This window comes from Chlamydotis macqueenii, chromosome 13 (assembly GCF_036417535.1).
Source record: "Chlamydotis macqueenii isolate bChlMac1 chromosome 13, bChlMac1.mat, whole genome shotgun sequence".
NCBI classification, from domain to species: domain Eukaryota; kingdom Metazoa; phylum Chordata; class Aves; order Otidiformes; family Otididae; genus Chlamydotis; species Chlamydotis macqueenii.
In genome coordinates, this window is record NC_141568.1 from 10,410,766 (window position 1) to 10,430,307 (window position 19,542).

General features: G+C 39.9%; 2 protein-coding genes across 7 annotated transcripts in view; one reads left to right on the forward strand and one right to left on the reverse strand.

The window, feature by feature from the left end:
* The window catches only part of GARRE1 (granule associated Rac and RHOG effector 1), a 61,209-nt gene extending 44,464 nt beyond the window's left edge, over nt 1–16,745 (forward strand). For all 5 annotated transcript variants that reach the window (XM_086757808.1, XM_086757807.1, XM_086757805.1 and 2 more), the window contains exons 8-14: nt 3,946–4,043; nt 5,532–5,657; nt 6,167–7,158; nt 10,221–10,386; nt 11,073–11,207; nt 13,486–13,564; nt 14,206–16,745. In XM_086757808.1, the coding sequence (XP_086613934.1) occupies nt 3,946–4,043; nt 5,532–5,657; nt 6,167–7,158; nt 10,221–10,386; nt 11,073–11,207; nt 13,486–13,564; nt 14,206–14,526 (1,917 nt within the window). In that variant the 3' untranslated portion in view covers nt 14,527–16,745. The remainder of the gene's footprint in view (nt 1–3,945; nt 4,044–5,531; nt 5,658–6,166; nt 7,159–10,220; nt 10,387–11,072; nt 11,208–13,485; nt 13,565–14,205) is intronic.
* A 465-nt stretch (nt 16,746–17,210) lies between these two features.
* Nucleotides 17,211–19,142, reverse strand: SS18L2 (SS18 like 2). 2 transcript variants are annotated; one of them, XR_015259971.1, is made up of 4 exons: nt 19,047–19,142; nt 18,826–18,902; nt 17,870–18,060; nt 17,211–17,729 (listed from the first exon to the last, which is right to left on the reverse strand). XR_015259971.1 is itself a non-coding variant. In XM_086757809.1 (3 exons), the coding sequence occupies exons 1-3, from the start codon at nt 19,113–19,115 to the stop codon at nt 17,973–17,975; spliced, it is 234 nt and encodes a 77-aa protein (XP_086613935.1). In that variant the 5' UTR covers nt 19,116–19,142; the 3' UTR covers nt 17,211–17,972. The 2 variants fall into 2 exon arrangements, 1 of the variants encoding a protein (XP_086613935.1); XM_086757809.1 differs by having other exon boundaries at nt 17,211–18,060.
* Between the last annotated feature and the right edge of the window lie 400 nt (nt 19,143–19,542).

A 19,542-nucleotide genomic window follows, 5' to 3' on the forward strand; every position in this document is an offset into this window, starting at 1 on the left:
TAAACAGTTGCTAAAAACAGATGCTGGGAACATACTCTTAATAAGAAAATGCATTTGTGCTCCCATAACTAATTCATTTGACTGGATAAATAAAATGGGGGCAAGAATGCAGTAAGATAGGAAGGAAATGCAAGCATAAAGGTACACCATAGCCTATGATAGTTTGTCACATATATTTTTTGAATCATCTTTAACCTACAGTGAGCTAAATGGTTCTTGTTGATTCATATTCTGATTCTTTGTTCAAGGTGATGGCAGGCCATCAGGACTTTGTAACTAACTGTAATTTCTGATTAAAAGATCCATATTGCTACATACTTTGTAAATACGACACTTTCCAAACAAATCACAGAGCTGGTTAAGTGACTTTGACCTTCTCTCCTAGTTGATTAAACCATATGCTGTATGTTTTTTGGTACTGTTAATAGGTTCTCTAATAATGGTGAGTGATTAATAAATTTGTTGGATATTTCTACTTTAGCATTCCTTTGATACTAGATACCAGACATTAGATATTCCCTTAATATTAAACATCTGTTAGAGAAGTAGGTTCAAATCATATTGGAACTGAGCTGACTTCTTAACATGAGAAGAAGGCCTAAAATCAGAGGGACGGGCCATCAATGCCAACAGCAGTGCACCTGCTATTGGTCCTTACTTCACTGTGGTACAGGGATTTAAGGATAGGAGATGGTAGTGCATTGACCACTTTGTATAAGGAAGTCTTCCAGGGGGGCCTAAGAAGGTGGTATCTCTGCAGAGACAGAAAGCAACCGTAGAATAGTAGGATTGATCTACTTAGGTGTTTTCAAGGAAAATGTGTATTGAATATAAAGAAATACAAGAAGAGCTAGAAATAAGGATATGGTTAAGTAGATTTGTGTCTTCACCTGCCATAGTTCATGGTAGGGAGCTGGGAGTCAGCAGCAACGTACAGGAAACGGGGCCAAGAAAGAAACTGTTTCTCAGCAGCTCTATGGGAGTGTGCTGCAACTTGGGAGGAGTTCTTGGCTCCTGAGCGTCTAGATGAAGAATGCCTTGGAGGGTGCTGCACCTCCTACCATTTCCTTTCCAGGGGGTTTCAGAGTTTTGCACACCCAAGTCCTGCCCTAATGAGATTTGGGGAGTGGCCCGAGGCACATTTGGACTCAGGAGTCTGGAAATCTCCTGGTGTCCCCCAGTCTAGACATAACTAGTTAGACCTGCTGGTAATTAAAGCGCTGATATTCTTCAGGTCTATTATAACATTTAGAGAGTTGTCAGCATAAAACTTACTTATACATACTCCCAGATGACAGTGCTGATGTAAGGAGTAGTACTTGTGTTGAATCATGAATGTCTGCAAAGATTTTTGCTTGAACCTCTGGTTCTGAAAGTAGCAGGTTTCTGTCTTCAAAGACACAGTAATGAGCTATGCTCATGACAAAATACTTGGGAGCCTTCTCTCCTTCATTCATTCTCACTTTGATTTGTTACAGTGTGGAAGGGTGTGAGGGTTGAGGTTTTTCTTTATGAACCATGTGCTGTAATTTTTTACACAATTCACTTATGCTTGTATGTAGCCTCATGCAATGATGAGAAATTGTAATTTCCTTCTTTAAAGTATTCTTTGGGTGGAGATGAGAGAGGAAACACCTGTAAAACAAGAACAATAGATGTCTGATGCACAGGAAGCTATCCTCCAAGCACCTACCAGGCGGGGAGGGAGAATGTGTTTATTTTAAGTTTATTTTGTGTAGAACTCAGATAAACGAATCATGGGACAATATTACGTAGTCTCTGGTTTAGTGCTTTTGGAAACTAGTGTCGGCATTAGTTCAGAATTGTGTGTAAAGTTGCCAGTTAAATGCCAAATTTAAAAGAGAACATTACTTGACAGACTCACTAGCTTTAGCCTGTCTTGCCATGTGCCTTTTAAGAAGAAACTCATTAAGAGTGGAAAGCGCAATGAGATGTGACTTCATTTGGTTATTTTAGGCTTTAGTTTTTTAACTTAAGAAGTTACTTTTAAAAGTGCAATTTTTTACCTTAGCATATATATTAAGAGTTGTATTTTCAGATTTGGGTCAGCTGAATAATCTGTTTGAACAAAAGCAACATGTATTGAAATAGTTGAATTCAGAGGATGAGTGGAAATAAAACTTTGGCCTCATGCAAAGTCATTAAGAGAAGGTTTAACTGAATCTCTGCCCACCTTTTTTGTGCTAATAGAACTTTCTGTAGCAAAAACCAACATGCATTTCAGAAGCACTAAATCTCCTAGCAGTGTTTAAATCCCAGATGTCATAACTCTGAACGTTGAGAAATGTAAAACTTTTTTTAAATGGAAGAAAGGTTGATTGAGGGCGTGTGAACACCCCCAACAAACCCAGACCATAAGTACTGCAATGCACCACTACCAGAAGCTGATCTAGGTCTGCACAAATCAGAATTTTAGTTCTGACTTACAAGTCTGAGATGCAGACAGTATTTTTCTTGAGAGCTGAGAACAATCACTCCTAAGTTCATCTCCTTTTATCTCACTTATAATTGCAATATACCTGAGTTGCAGATTACGGGAGTACAGAAAATTAAAATGATACAAATACAAGGAGAAAAGTAATGGAGTTGCCCTGTTATTAAATGAGAGGTACTTTAATGAGTGGATAATAGCACGGCATTTGGCATTTGTCACTGTGCTTAGATGTGTTTTACAAGTTTGAATAAACTCAGGCAAATGCTTAAAGTCAACTGAAGGAAAACTAAGGCCTTATGCTAAAATATCTAAGAGGTGGGAAATAGCGGTGTTCAAATGTCATTGGATCGTTTTGTTAAAACAGAGAGAGAAGAGGCTCTCTCAGCATTACTCATATTTCACATTTCTTCATAACCAGTAGTAGGCAACCAGTTAGAAGTAGAATCAGTGTAGGATGATTGCAAAAAAAAAGCCAGTAATATCCCTTGAGGCTTATTTATACCAGAGGACTTTTGCCATTTCAAGGATAAATGGTACGGCTAATCTGCTAGTCACTGAAGCAAGAATTGCTGACTGCTGCCAAAAAGCTGCTGGTTCAGCATGACCAAAATAGGAAATTATGGAAATGATCAAAAAGGCCAACCCATGCAGACTGGACAACAACAGAAAGCACGAACCAAATATGGAACTTACTATCACTGGTATTAAAGTTTAAATGAAACTGAAGGGAATCCATTCCTCCCCTGTTCCATAAAAAGAAAGGTTCATGACAGAAGGTTAATTTTCAGAACTTTCATCTTCCATATATCTTCATGGTGTCTTACAGAAGGCTCAGAATTCAACAAATTGAACATCACTTTTCTTTTCTTTATATAATCAGGACTTAATAATAGTACAGCTCCATTAAGTAGAACAGAGAAATGAGAAATGTTGGTGCGGAATTTTGTAACCTTAAAAGGAGGGGAAGGGGTGTTAAGAATTGTGAGCTATGTGAAGAGTTTCAGACTAAATACTACTTGTCTATCATACCATGCACTGCAGTTAAATTTTCAAAAGTATTATCATAAATAGGTGTTTGGGAGCCATTAAAGTAGTAACAGTGCCAAACCTCTCAAATGTAAGTGCTGTTATACGAAGCTATTGATAAATACCAGCTGTTAGGGAAAGCAGTTGGTAACTACGTAGCGATGCATGACTACAGTTTTAATTGAGAAGAATTAAGTCCTTGAAATATAGATTACTGTTTCAAACTAATCACTTTATATTTTTTCTTTTTTTTTTGATACTGAAATAGAAATAAACTCATAATGTGAGTTGATTTGTTTTTATCTGGTTATTTTTTGCATCTGTAGCCTGGCAGGGAGGTGAGACTGTTGCATCTTAATTACAGAGGTGGTAAAATACAACTAATTAAAAATAAATAACTAGATAAAATAACTAGAATTAATTCTTAAAATAATTTCCCTTTTTATTTTCATTTTATTTGCTAGGTGGTTGTGGACACAGCACAGATTGAAAATAAAGAAGCCTATGCTCCTCAGATAAGTTTAGAAGGATCCAGAATTGTGGTGCAAGTTCCATCAACTTGGTAAATAAAAATACTGTATTGCAGATTATACTGATAGCTGTGACTGAAGTATGTAAGGAAAAATACTGCAGTACAAATGGGAAAGAGAATATGGTGCAATTATGGCCTGTCTTAAGTTCCTTTATCTGGTTTGAATACCGCCATTCCTGACAGACTGACAGTCGTACTGTAGCTGCCTTTGTACTGCGCTGCCTCTCTTGGGAGCAATAGGAGAGAGGCAGTGCCGGGGCACCCAAACATACTTTTAAAGAAAAAGTAAAAGCTTGATGAAAGAGAAGGCTTTAAAAAATAAATAATCTAATAGTGTTCCTGTTATGCTGCCCCACAGCAGGTCCTCACAGCTGCTACATTGGGAAGGCCAGGAACTAAAGTGAGAGCTTTAGCTCTTTCTTCACTGAGCTGTTCTTTAAGTGCTGTCATGGACTGCAGAACTCTGTGGTCCAGGAGACACTTCCTACCAGTTTAGCTGACTGCCTAGGAAAGAATGGTAGGATTAGTCTGCAGTTTAGGTGAGGATTTCTTCCCTTTTGAAACAAGGATTTGGAGTTAGAACACTTACTTTCTCTCTTGCTTTGGAGAGAGCGCTGGGACTTTCAGTACAACACAGTTCATTCACGGAACCGTAGTGCGATGGTAGCCTGTTACTAATGGTACCCATGGTGCATCCAGACATACGAGTCAACTGAGAGTCTGTTTACCCAACTACATCTTTAATTCAGCTATAGAGTATAAACTGGCGCTTCTCTGCTGTCTTTATGTAAATTGCTCTATTATGAAAGAACTAAAAGAACGCAGCGTGGTTTGAGGCAGGCTTTGTGCGCTCTGGAAGAGCTCCGCCTGCTGACACGCCGTGGGAGTGCCTCTTTACTCCCCTCCGCTGGAAAGGCTCGTTAAGCACTTGACAAATGTGCTAATATTTAGATTTAAGTTATTCTGATTTCACCTCAAGTTCAGTCCTAAGCCTGTACCGTTAATGAGGGAAATTCACCAGTCCTGCATCTTCACAGCTCAGTAGAATCTTCCCCTTGGTTATGCTGAATCATTTTCCACAGGGAGTCTCTCAGGCTGCAGGTTCTTGGCACTGGACTCCAGCGTGCACCCATACGCTAGTGTTTTGTGTCAGGTTTGTTGCGTGCTCTTGCCATTTTCCAGAAATGGTCTTTGTGTATTTGTTATTTCTTACCTCAGCGCCTGAATTATGTCTGTTCAGCTGAAGAGCTAATAAGTAATCGTGATTTAAAAATAAATTATATAACTCTTAATTTTACAGTTAATGAGTTGTATATTCAACAGTAGAAAGAAACTGGGGCTGCAGGCGTAGTCGTTGGGAAGCCTCAGGCATTCACACATTACGCTGCCTTTTATTAGTTGCTCCTCTGTAGTAGTAGTAGTGCCTCAATTGGCCTTTTATTATCTGACTAGTATGGTAAAATTATTTAATGTAAAAAGTAAAAATTTTTATTTTTAAGTTAAACTTCATGATTACAGGTGTCTGAAAGAAGATCCAGCAACAATGTCTTTGCTACAGAGGAGTCTGGATCCAGAGAAGACTCTGGGACTAGTAGACGTGCTCTATACTGCTGTGTTTGACATACACCGGTGGAAGGAAGGAAGGTACATCTCCTCTTGAGCCTCGTGCTCTACTGTCCTAGTTTGAACAAAGCCATCATTGTTGGAAGGTCTGTACCGAGGAATTTGATAGTACCAGCTCATCAGAAGGGGAAAGCAGTAGTTAAACCAAGGGCAAGAAATTCGTAATGTGCATAGGTACTGTGTGGGTATGTACAGAGATACAGCAGTCTTCTTAAAAGCAAACAAGCAGCTTATCTTGAGTGTGCAAAAGTATTTTTCTCTCTTACAAAAATACTTGATTTATATTAAATTAGAATCCATTTAGGTCTTGAAGCACAATTAAATTTCTTTAGAAATTAAAAGTAGTTCATGCTATTGCAAGTACTAGTAATAATTTGCATTGTTACCGTAAGAAGTAGCCAATGAACTTGGCAATCCGGTTGTGATTCTTCCACTAGTTATTATCCAAATACAGATTTTTTTTTTTTCCTAAAAGGTACAAACTCAGTTATGTATTAAGTGGTTTGATATAGGTGTTTTTGTTGATGCAGGGAGCAAGCTTTGCCTTGTATTCAGATCCAGTTACAGCGTGAAATCTCAGACTTTGGGAATCAAGTTGACATGCCATCCGGAAATGGAAGCAAATCTTCAGGTGGTCTACAAAAGACATTCTCAAAACTGACTTCACGGTTTACAAAAAAAACTTCCTGCACCAGTACAAGTAATACTGGAAGTTATTCGATCCCCAGTACACCTTCCAAAAATGTCTTCATAAGTTCCAACTCGGAGGAGAAAGCTAAAATGCCCACTAACATAGATGCACGGTTACAAAGCATTTTGAACATCGGTAATTTTCCTAGGACCACAGATCCACTGCAGCCAATTCAGAGCACAAATAATCAGTTAGTGAATGGGTTTCTAGTTGAAAGACGGGACAACTTCTTCAAACTGGATGATGGCAAGGATGACAAAGGTATGAATTTACCAACTGATCAAGAAATGCAAGATGTTATAGATTTCTTGTCTGGTTTTAACATGGGCAAATCCCAGCAGACTTCTCCAATGGTGAAAAGAAGGAACTCTGTTGCATCCTCTACAGCAACAGAACAAAAATCAGGAACAGTACAACAGCAGCCGCAATCTGTGTCTCACACACCACTACATCCTTCTCAGCAAGGCTTGTCACAGCAACAACAGTCACAAAAGCAGCAGCAGCAGCAAATGCAGTATTACCAACACTTGCTTCAACCTATTGGACCACAGCAACGTGTACCTGCCAAATGGCTGACTAATTCTTCGCAGCAGCCAGCCCAAGCTGTTGGAGCTGGATTGTCTCATATAAACCAGTGGAACAATCCTGGTTTCTCAGATTTAAGCTCTGATTTGTACAGCTTGGGTCTTGTGAGCAGCTACATGGACAATATGATGTCAGAGATGTTAGGACAGAAACCGCAAGGACCTAGAAACAACACGTGGCCAAATCGTGACCAAACTGATGGAGTGTTTGGGATGTTGGGAGAAATCCTGCCTTTTGACCCTGCAGGTGTGTGTCTTTTCCTTTATTATGTTTTTTAATAAGGGTGCTTTTACCAAGAATATTGTTAAGTATTGCTAGCAATAACTGTCACTTCCTACTGCTGTCCACCAGATGCTAGGGTGCTTATAAAGCCAAGCAGGTATTTATATGTGTGCCTTTTTTCTTTTTTAACAGAGGTGAACTAAAGCACAAGCAACTCTTATTAATAAATAAGAATGAGAACAAATTCTTTGTTTCTTGTCCCAGTTGTAGTAGTTCTGACCTTTCCTATACGGACCACATCAAAGTACTGAAATAAATCCTTGCAGGTTACATCTCTCCTATTGTTAATTTGTAAAATTGTTTAAAACCAAACTCCTGAACTTGCATATTTTACCTCTTCCCAAAACGATCCTTCCTGCTCTTTGCCAGTCTTGCAGTCTGGAGATACAGCCAGATTGCATCTTTCCCATGTTCCTGCATTTCCCCTCCATAACTGTGCAAAATGGGAGTCATACTGATTCCTGTTCTACAGCTGTTCCTGCAGTGAAAACCATGGATGCTGAAAGATTAAACACTGAAGAGCAAGTGCCGTGTGGTTTGCCAGATGTTTGAATCGCCAAAAAAAAATTGTAAATGTAGAGGGATTATTGTCAAAGATGAAGTGAGATAAAATTTTACAGCCATAAGCAAATAGTGAAAGAGTAGGAAACTGACTGTAGAGTCTAAGAGGAGATTAATGAATTCTTCTGATAGTAGTACTGAGAACAACTTACAAATCTATTGTCTTGTAAATATAATTTCTGTTGGCCTGGAACATAGCTACAGAAACTTTGTAGCATGCATTTATGAAAACTGCCTGGAGGGAGGCGGCACGAGAACAGGAAAACCTTTTATCAAACCATGAATCCGTTTCCCACGCTCATTTGCACACGCGTGTGTGTTAGAACTGTGTAGGCGTCTCAGAAACCAGCTCATTTCAGCCATGATTTTTATAGTTATTTTGTCAACTTACGTGATACATTAGTGGAGTTTATAAGGCAAAAAATAGTTATAAAAATGTTATTAAATGCTTCTTAATGATTGTAAGTCTGAACTAGCATAATCTTATTTAAATTATACTTATGGTATATGCGTCAGGTTTATCACAACCTTTTAGGAAGGGTTACATTATTTTCAGCAAGCACCAATTACATGGATATGTGTGTGTGGGGGGGGAGCCTGTATACAAAGGACTGGCATTTTTAGCACTGTGAATGCGTTATGTTTCTGTAGAATTTTCCTTTCAATCTGCACAAAGGTACTTGGTTTGTTCCATTTGATCTGATGAACATCAAGGACTTTGAAAGTGATACTCTGAGAAGGTGACTTATTCAAGTTGATAAATGGCGCTTTGTGGATTAAGCTACGTGTTTTTTCAGTTGAAGTGATAAGTAAACAGTCTTTTCCACAGATCTGGAGTTTAAAAAAACCAAAACCAAACAAGAAAAACCCCTTCCAATCAAATAGATTTTTTCATTGGAAAGATAACTTCTTCATATACTTGGCAGGTTGAACTGATGTAGGAATTTTCAATTCAAGCTCTAGTTAGTGTAGTACAGAAAGCTTTAAAACACAAAATGCTCTTTCATTTCCAGACTTTCTTGGGACTTCGTACATTTATCATTTGAAACAAATGGCATTACTTTTTTGATAAATATTTTTAGAGCCTGAAAATTATGTCTCTTTTCAGATGCACATCTGCTAATTAAGAATTTATAAAGTTAATGGCTTTTATTGTCAAAGGCTTAACTAGCTACCAAAAATGTATTTTGCAGTCCTTTTATCATCTGTAAGAACTTGATGAAGGAATGCTGATACCTCCAGATCTTCTGAATTATTTTCAAAGATGTGAAAGAATAAAGTAAAAAACATATCTGATAAAAAGCTGTTTACCTGATATGTTTTTATTTAGGTAAAAAACAACACAGGTTGCTGTTTTGAATATAACAGAATTTAACACTTAATACTATCTACAGGAAAAAAAAAACTTGCATGCCCTTCAGAATCTGTGTAGACTCTGTCCTTAGATCTGAGGCTCTGTCTAGCTTCCAGCCTTATCTTAAATAAAGATATTTCTCAGAGAACAAGTGTTAGTGGGAATATTTTGTTTCTGTACAGCTGTCAGATAGCTGTGGCCCTTGCTTATATAATAAAGAATGTATAGAAACAAATTTATTTTCTTCATTGTCATTTTAATTTGCTTCCAACAAAACATTGTGGAGCACTTTTCTGAGAATGCAGCAAGTGAAAACGAGGAAACATTTTTTCTTCTAAATGCTGAAGAGAATATAGGGAAGCCATCACATGAAAGACTGCTTTCCAAGCTGTGCATGCTTGTTGGATGTTCTTCAGTCTTCACTCTTAATTTAAAATTGAGGCCAGCAGCTCTGTACTTCGTACTGCAATTAGTATGCAGGTAGTCTAGACACTTTCCATAAATCCAGTCAGACTGAGAAGTTTTCCCTCAAAAAAAAAAAAAAAGAAAAGAAAAAAACAACAAAAGAGCAAAAAGAAACAGAAGCTATGGAAACTCAATTACACTGACTCATTAACAGTGTTCTTTTTAATATATGAATTATTTGCTCTGATCAACTGAGCAAGATCACAGCATAGCTGGAAATCATGTTGCAATCTGGAATCAACTGTAATAATTGGTACGTTTTTTTTTCTCTGGGCTTGGATAAACGTACAGGCTTTAGTTCTGTCAGTGTCTGCTGACTGGATAGTGGACCTGTCAGTGTATAGACATGATCGTGACAGATACCATTTCCCCGATGGAATGCAAAGGACAGGTGTACTTCCATGTGAGAATTATTACCCACCATGTATGGATGCTGCATATCTACTTTTTAAAAACGTTTCCTGTTCAGTGTTCTCTGCTTCTCCATGAAAGACATGTTGTCTGTCTGTTGTCTGGCACTTATTATCAGTGAGGGAATTACTTTCTGTTGTGGGGTATGGTCAAGCCTAAAAAATTAAATGAGGGGGATAATTGCAGTAGAAATAGCTGAATGTCAGCAACTGACTTCTTGGTTTCTTTTCTTCAGTTGGCTCTGATCCAGAATTTGCCCGCTATGTTGCTGGAGTAAACCAGGCTATGCAACAAAAAAGGCAAGCACAGCATGTCCGTCGCCCAAGCAACACACACGGCAACTGGCTTCTTCCTGATGATCCTCATAAAACCTGGCCCTTTCCCGAGTATTTCACAGAAGGGTAAGAGATTGGACAGGCTACCTGTTTTTATTGTACATGGGTCTTTTTTACACACAAACTTGGCAGAATGTGGGGACACTGTGTTTTTTCCAGTTGCTGCTGCATCTCTGAAAGCTGCACTTCATTATGTCAGGAGTGAGAAATCTGAGCCCTTCCTGCTTTGCTGATACTGGAGCACCGACATTTGTTTGTCTTCTTTAGAGTGGAATGTATACTGACTTTGACTCGAACAGAGGAAATCAGGAATTTATAGCAGATTCATTCAGAACGGTTTTCTTTCTGTGTTTTGAAAACATTTAAGACCAGGTTTCGATGAAGTGATGCTATCAAAGTTGCAGTGCCTGACTGAATTCAGCTTTCCAGATTTTAGCCACTTAATGCTATAAGGCATGTACCTTACAGCAAGTACATTAGTAGTTTTTATCTCTTCTAAATAATAACTACTTATTACAGCAAAGTGTTTCAAGATCCTCTGTCCATTTGTCCATAATGTAAAAACCGTGATTCTTAAGCTTGCTTAACCAGTAGGACAAGTATGTGTTCTAGCTCAGTTTTGCAATGAAAAAGTCAAATGAAGAATCATTTCTTTCTTCTTCCTGTCTGAGAGGCAATTTTAACTAACTAGGGCATACAGTCCGGACCAGGCTCTATAAATACAAGGACTAATACAGCTTTTTGCCTTGCAGTGATGTGACAAATAGCTGGTCTGGTACTCAAGGAGACTCTGCCAGCTCAAGTGATGAGACCTCCTCAGCTAATGGAGACAGCTTGTTCTCCATGTTCTCAGGGCCAGACCTTGTTGCTGCTGTGAAGCAGAGAAGGTGAGCAAAATAAACAGAAATGCATACCCCTTCACAAGATTCTTCTTTTTCTGATAATTTCATTTGAGTAGCCGCACAAAGGAAATTCCTGCCGATTCAATGGTTATACGAACGCCAGTTTGTGTACTGCACTGATGATATGGATCAATGTATAGCACATCTGACTTCAATGCTGTGGATTCCCAAACTGAGTTATAGTAGTAGCTGTCTCCTTATACAAGTTAGCATCTGTGCAAATAGCCAGCTGATAGCTGAAATTCAGTATGTCTAGAAAAGAACTGATGCTTTCAGTCTTCTGAGATAATCTAATTTGGAGGCCACTGCTTTCTGAACTGCTGAGGCCTTAGCGGTCATCTTCAAATTGATTTTCTAAACTGTACTTTGCTGCAGCTTTGTCAGCCCCCTAATCTTGTGCGTTTTGATGTTTCCTGTCTTTTGGCTTGTACTGCAACTTCGTGACACTGAAGAAATACTGCTGATAATGTTGTGTAGACTTTTGTCTCACCTTGCCTACCACTGCTGTCCTTTATTTCTGATAATATGAAAAGGAGGCTTAATTGCATTCATAAATAAGCTTGGTAACTTAAAAGCTAAGCCAGCATTTTCAACTATGAACCATCCACTTGAAAGTACAGGTATGAATTACAACAGTTGCTTTCTGCTTTTCCAGAGGGCTGGAAGCCTGGTAACTTTGGAACCTCAGTGATTCCGTAGTAGAGGATAATTAAGAGAGAGGCACAAGATGAAGCATGAATTCCAACCCAATTCCAATCTGGGATCATTCTCTCCAACTACTTTTCAGAGCCTTTTCTAAAAATAAAATAAGCTAGTTCTGTGGCCAAATACTCTATTTTTGTTTAGATCACAGAATAATTCAGAGCCAATACATTTAGCTACAGGACTGTCTGTCTGCTCTTTGGTGCCAGGGTAAAAGTCAGTGGACGTACTACCATTTTCCTGCATATTTTACCTGGGTAGTTATTTTTATACGCATTACCAGAAAGGAAGTATACTGGAGTTGAAAATGATGAGACTAAGGCAAGTAGGTTGAAAGGAATTGACCAAAAGAGGAGCTGTTGTCTGAACCTCTACACTTACCAAGACTTTATATTATATAGAGAGGACCTGGATTGACCTTCAAGAAATGCTAAATTGAAATTAATGGAAGAGAGTTATCTAATAAGCAGTCACAGAAAAAGTAGTAATTATGTATGGGTTTTTTTAAAAAGAGGCAGGGAAGGAAAACACAATAAACTGCTATTGGGTGAATTAAATCTGCCAAGCCACCAGATATCCAGAGATTGATCATGGAGCAAGAAGAACAGAAGCTGTGCTTTATGTAGTTTTCAGAAGAGAACAGCAGAAGGAAGTTTCCAAAATGCGTGCCTCGTTAAATAAAAATTTAAGCTGAAGTAGCAGTACTACTGTCTCATGTTACTTTCAGAAAGAAGAAAATTCTACAAGCAAGGGCCTGACAAAATCCCATAGCTAAAACTGTACAGTAGGAGAAGGCAAAAGGGTTGAGCGTTCTAACGCTGACCTGCAAAGGACGGCTTACCTATGAGGGCCTCATGATTGGAGCATGGTGATATATATATATATATATATATATATATATATATCTTTTTATATATATATATTTTTTTTTTAAATTAAGGATGAAAGGATAAAAGATTCTGCTTTAATGTAAGCCTACCCACCTCAACCCCCACTCCCATAAAACCCCAAAACAAAAACCTTCCAGAATGCACCTGTTGGCAAGGACTTCTCTTTGATAATAAGTATCAGATCACAAACTTATACCAAAGGTATAACATTTCTCCCCAGTGAAGTCACTGTGCTTCAGCAGATGTTTCACTTGCTCAACTCTTTCTTTGTCTTGTCTGTAAAGTTATTTCAGAAAAGATGCTTTTTAAAAAAGATCCAAACAAGAGCAGATAACAGAAGAAAAAAAAGGCAATTTTGAGCAGACTTTTTCAAAGTGGGCAAAAGACTAGCCCACCTTCAAAAAATGTGTGCTTGTTGCTGAAGCTCAAAGAACCACTGCACTGTCAGGCTTGACAGTATCCAGTGGCCAGTTTCTTTCTGCATTGCTGCTTTTACCTGTACTGAGCAAAAATACACAAAACAAGATGAAATGTCAGCACAAGTTCTAGGCTGTTAAGTATGACAGACTAAAACTACAGAATGGTGTATGCTAGTGGCAGATTAATGTGGGTGACTTTTTTTTTTTTTTTTTAAAAAAAAAAAAGTAAACGTCTCTCTTTTTCTTGGGTAGGAAACACAGCAGTGGCGAGCAGGAACCTAGTACGCTGCCATCACCACCTCTGCTTTCTGCAGCAGATGACCGTAATCAGGTAAGCTGAAAATGGCTTTGCCTAGTCATGTCTGCTGTTTGCATTTTGGGGTAGTTTACAGTAGGAAAACAACTAGAATAGCATCTGTATCTCCAGATTGCTTACCTGAGCCAAAACCCAAATCATTTGCACTCAAGTAGTACTAGATGGTTTTATCAAAGTTACCAAGTTTAAATACTGAAATTGGAAGTCACTTAATTTTTTCCCTTGTGGCAGAAATTATCACAAAACCAAAGATTTCAAGTCAAGCTAAGAGGCAACACAGTCAATTTTAATTGTCTGTGCAGAGAAAACTAACGTATCCCCAGATCTACGATTACCTGTCTTACAGAAATTTTGACTTAGTGGGGCTACTGTGTGTCAAGCAAATGTGCTCAAGTAAATACAAAGCTTTTCTAATAGGCAGGTACTTTAAGAATTGAGGGTGCTATATGACCTTTAAAGGTCCCTTCCAACCCTACTCTGTGAGGCTATATACACGTGTCAGTTCTGCTTTCAAACATAAACTAATCTTCTGAAAAAGCCTTAAGGAGCGGATAAGATGATGTGTTAAGTATTGTCTCAAAAAAGGTGTGTTTTGGTATTAAAACAAAAACAAGCAAAAAACCCAACCCCCAAACCAACTAACTTTGTTTTCACAGGATAATAAAACCAAAACTTGGCCTCCAAAGGCACCCTGGCAGCATACATCCTCTGTCACGAACACGCTACCCAGTCAGAGTACATCTTTGTATCCTATGAGCAGCCCTGTCAGCCAGTGGAGCGACACGATGCAGATCCTCCAGTCGCCTGTGTGGGCGGCAGCCAGTGACTGTGCTCCAGGAGCAGGAATTTCCTCGAACTTTGCCTACGCGCAGCAGCAGCAATCACAACAGGCTTCCCAGCACAAACAGATGAATAAGGGCTTTAAATCTTTTCCAGTAAAGCACGAACGCAGAGCATCTTACCTGCATCAGTACTAACTGCTTTTCGTATTGGAAAGTGCAGCACAGGGCCAAACATGAATTCCGTATACTTTGTTTCACAATTGTGTATTGGCTGTACCCTGTTTATCTCATTAAATGTGCAACTGAGGGGTTTGGGTGAGATACACAAACTCTTGAATTCTGATGGACAGTGCTGAGCAAATATGGCTGATATGTTTGTTAAATGTACGTGAAACAGCCCAAAACTGTGATGTAGAAATGCTTTTAAAAATGTGTATATTGCCTTTACTTTCAAAACTTTTTTTTTTTTAAGAATTGCTGAAGGACTACCATACAAGAAACACTGTATTTTATAGCTATTTTTTCATATAGATTTATAGTTAAACATCTTACTGAAACACATTGAATATGTTGAAGCAAATATATAGTGGTCACTTTGCTCAACACTGTTTGTGATTCAATTTATAATGGACAAGCTGTAAAGCCTTTGTATTCTCCATAAATGGCCTGTGGGCAGCTTCTTTTTAAATTAAGTGCAACAGCAGCTCTGTGTGTGCCACACGAGTGAGTTCATTATGAAACTGTTGCAGAAACAGTTGCGAAATTGAGTTTGTGGTAGTTTCCTTGCTCTAAGTAAAGATCAGCAGAACCACTCAACCTTGTGTCACAAATGTTATCTGAGCTGCTTAAAGCAGGTGGCATCTGTGTGGATAATATGACACTGGTTTTCAGATAAATAAACCATTTCTTACTGCTTCATCTGGCCAAAGGCATTATCCACACAGTGCTCCTTAAGTGTGTGAAAGTATAGCCTAAAAGACTACTTGCATGTATTTAAAGTCTTATTTCAGATGCTACAGTTGATTAAAAATTGTGAGCTGGCTCAGAAGATACTAAACTGAAATGTGGGGTAGCAGTTAGTTAAAAGAACATTATTTTTTTTTAAGGAGATAAAGTAATTATTTGCAGTCAATATGTGCCATTAAGTGAACCTGTGGAATGAGGAATAATCTTCCAACCAAAGTGGATCCGGGAGAGTGACTGGTGCTTAAAAATTGAAGAACAATGGTAAATATATGTATAGCTATCCCACTGTATATTAATTGAGATTACAGAAGATTCTTTATATAGTTAGAGCTTATTTAAATTTTCATATTTCATCTTTGAAAGAGTCTAAAAACCACAATATTTTCTGGTATAAGAGTTTTGACAGTATTAATCTTATTTTTGTATTTTTCTTAAGTCATATCATTCTAATATGTTAACTACTAGTAAAATGGGTTATTAGTTCTAACTACATAATTTTTCAATGAAGATAAAGCACATTTGTTGTTTTTGTTTTTACAAACTAAGTACATCTATATCTAAAGATACCAAAAAAATAAATACGTTATATATATATATAAATAAAAAGTATACACAACACTAAAACTATTAAACATTTGGGTATTTAAAACCCATCCACCTTTTTGTTTGTATGGTGACGGGCTGTATTTGCAGGCCCAGATTGTTACCTTTTGTGCTGTTGATGCCAATGTTGCCTGTATTTATGATATTGTCACCATGTTTTCTGAAACTTCATACTTACCATGTTTACAAAGATTTGTTTGCTGTACATAGACTTTTTACAGTAATGTGCTTTGCACAATCAGTGTGGCTTCTGTCTGTAAATTGTCAATGGTCTGTACTACTATAATTTTGAAAACCCTCTGCTGAAAATGTTAGTGGTTATTTAACTTGATGAATGGTTTTGAGTTTCCTAAATCCTGTCATTTAGATCTAATATTAAATCCTAAATTTGGTTGTACTTACTGGTTATTCGTACTAAGACCAAAATGGAAGTCAATGAAAACACTTAATTTTGAACTTTTTCTAACAAGTGCCAAAATATTACTATAGTTTTTTGCAGTCTGTTCGTAATTACAAATGCTGGCAAGTTTCTGGACTTACAGAAGTGAATTGCGAAAACAAAGTCTGTCTGCATTTTGACCACGTAGGTGCTACTCTGTCCTTTGCTTCCGATTTGTTCTGAACACTGGTAATTTTAAGAATTGTTGCACTTGGCAAATGAGTCTTGCCATTAAACTTCACTTACACTGCCAAGTGCAAGGGTTTGGTGCTTAGTTAACTTACCCTTATTGCAGTGCTTCTTGTGAATAGCTAATGCTTCTGAACTGGAACTGTACATTTTGTATTTTAAAGCTTCTGTAAAAGTAAACTATTTGCTTTATTAAAGATACACATTTAATAGGTCATACTTGTTTAAAATATGCACCTTGCTGAAAATAAGCAGCACCTTAAACTGTAACTTTGGTTTGTAAACAGAGATCTTATTTCATTAACATGGGATTATTTAAGAGTTTGAAAATTGTCAACTGCCTACTTCCTGACTCATCATATAAAATCAAACTTTATGCACTGTACAATCTGAAGCATCTTTAAAGCTACTTTCTCAGGTAAATTGCACTGAAGAACATGAGACAGAAAATGCCTTAGCACTGTCTTTGAACAAGTATTGCTAAAACTTCAAGTAATTTGGTTTTAGCAATTACAGAGTAAATAATTTTTATGATAGTGAAAAGTTAACTCTACGCCCCCCAGCAGAACTCTTACCAGGGGTATTCGTTTAGCTTCTGTTAATCAAGCCACTGAAATGCACTATCCGAAGTGTGCAAGCTTTCTGACCATAAATGCTGACAAATACCCAGGAAGCATATGAATCCGTTTTGATTATGCGAGAATTTACTTGTTTACAGAGTCTGCAGTACAGAGCATTTCAAGCAAAAAAGGAAGAGTCTTGACACAACTGGGGCAAACACACAGCCTTCCCTCACTGAAATAAAGGCTCGATTTCTCCCTTGACCTTAATCGCTCCAAGTTATGCAAGTCCTGTCTTTCCTAGGAAAGTTAACATTTCTATTTCACTAAATCACTGAGCTGCTCCTTCATTAACATGTTACATTAATCCAGAATATACTATAATTTACAAAGAACATCTTTAGCTTATTAAGCACAATTCCTATGATACAAGATACAAAACAGTCTACTGCTATATTTATGGCAACGTATGACCAACTTTGTCATGCTGGAGGTAGAGAGAAGTTTCCTAGTTGATTTCTTAACCTATTATTATACAGCCTTCGGCATGAAACAGTCTCTGCTTCAGTGAGACTGCAGGAGTCCTCCAAAGGCATCGCTGGTAGTGCTGTCCTGACAACCAGGCTATTCTCAGAAGTATACTACCGTGGAGATTTTCAGGGAGAAAAAGAAAGATGTGCTTAAATTCAGCTTATGCTAATGGGGAAAAAACTAGCCTAATAATGACATCAAAAACTACAGTCACATTTTGAAAATGAAAGTATGGATGACCTCTTTTTACCTGCCTTTCAAGACCACACCTTCTCAGCTCTCAAAGTGTGACTCTAAACTAAGTACTTCTACAGATTCTTAAAGCATCACTCCTCGTGTCCAGGTATGCGCAGTCAGTCTACAGTCTTCTGTGTGCTGGGTGGTGTTGCGTCAGCAATTGTAGCTAAATAAATGAGGTTTCTATGGAGGATGTGCTGGTACCTACGAGAGGAAGAAACACATTATCTGGGAAATGTGGTCTTTTCTAGCAAACCGCTCACACTTACTAGTCACCTTTGTAATCTGATTGATATTTGCTGTTAGAAACGGCAAACTAAAAAGAATTTTAAAAAATTTCTGGGCAAACACGTCTATATCCTTATTTCTGCTCCAAGGCCCAGTACACTGCACTCTTCTACTTACCAACTCTGACAGTAAACATGCGCGTTAAGATCTCCGTATGATCAATACTGAAAAGCAGACCTGCAAGAGTTCCGCTCGGGCGGAGCAGACAAAGCTCCACTGCCGGGCTGGTCGGGACACGCAGGCAGCAGGCGCCCGGGCAGCCGCAGCCAGCCCGCCGCCAGCCAGGCGCCCGGGACCGGACGTGCTGCAGAGCCCGCGCCGACTGCCCTCCTCTCCCGTAAAGCCCGCTCTGCGTCTCACTCGCACTGCGGGGAAGGAAAACCTGCCCAGCAGAGCTGGTTTTCAACAAAAACCCTGACAAAAAGGAGCAGGCACCAAATTTATTCTATAGTGGCATTTCTGCTTTACAGGTAATTTTTGGGAAGCCTCTTTAAGCACAACCGCATTTTCTCCTTCACGGCAGGAACGCTCTGGAGAGCAGGGACCGCGCTTCGCTCTGCGGGGAAGCCGGGGCCTTTGAGGCTCTCCGGCTTCCGGGGTGGCCCGGAGCAGGCAGCGAGCGGCCGGGCCGGGCTCGGTGCCCGCCCGCCCCCCGCCGCCGGCCGCGCCCCGCTCACTTACTGCACACAGTCAGTGGCCCGGCCCTTGCTCTGGTACTCCACGATGCACCGGATCAGCTGGTCGTTCTCCTCCAGCAACTAGGGCACAGGAGCGCGCCGTCACCGCCCGCCTCACGCCCGCCGCGAGCCGCTCCCGCCCCCCGCCGCGGCCGGCAAGGCCGGCTCTACCTCAGCCGAGCCGGGAGGGCCCGGGCCGCCGCCGCCCCTCCCGCCCGCGCTCACCCGCTGCAGCGTCTCCTGGTTCACCTCCGCCTTCCCGCGCAGCCGCTCCGGCACGAACGCCACTGACATGGCGCCGCCGCCACCCCCACCCCGCGCCAGGGCTGACGGGAACAGGTGCCCCCGCCCCCCGCCGGCTCTGATTGGCTCCCAGGGGCCGCTCGCGCACGCCTCAGCCCCGCCGCCGGCGGCCGCCGCGCGCCGGCACGTCCCGTGCGTGGGCGGGCGGGCGCGAGAGAGGGGGCGGGGCCTCCCGCCCGTTCCAGCTCGAGGCGCGGCAGGAGGCCGCTCTCGCGCCGCCCGGGCGCCGCCCCGCTGCCAGCGGAGCCCTCGCGGTGCCCTCAGCCGGAGGGAAGAACTGCCCACAGACCGCTTTTATTGAACAGTTTATTCTGGTTTAAAATAAAATTAAAAAAAAACAAAACAAAACAAAAGATAAACCCTCACTTCCGTGGAGCAAGGTACGCCACGGCACGCTGCTGCTTCCCGGGCACAGGGC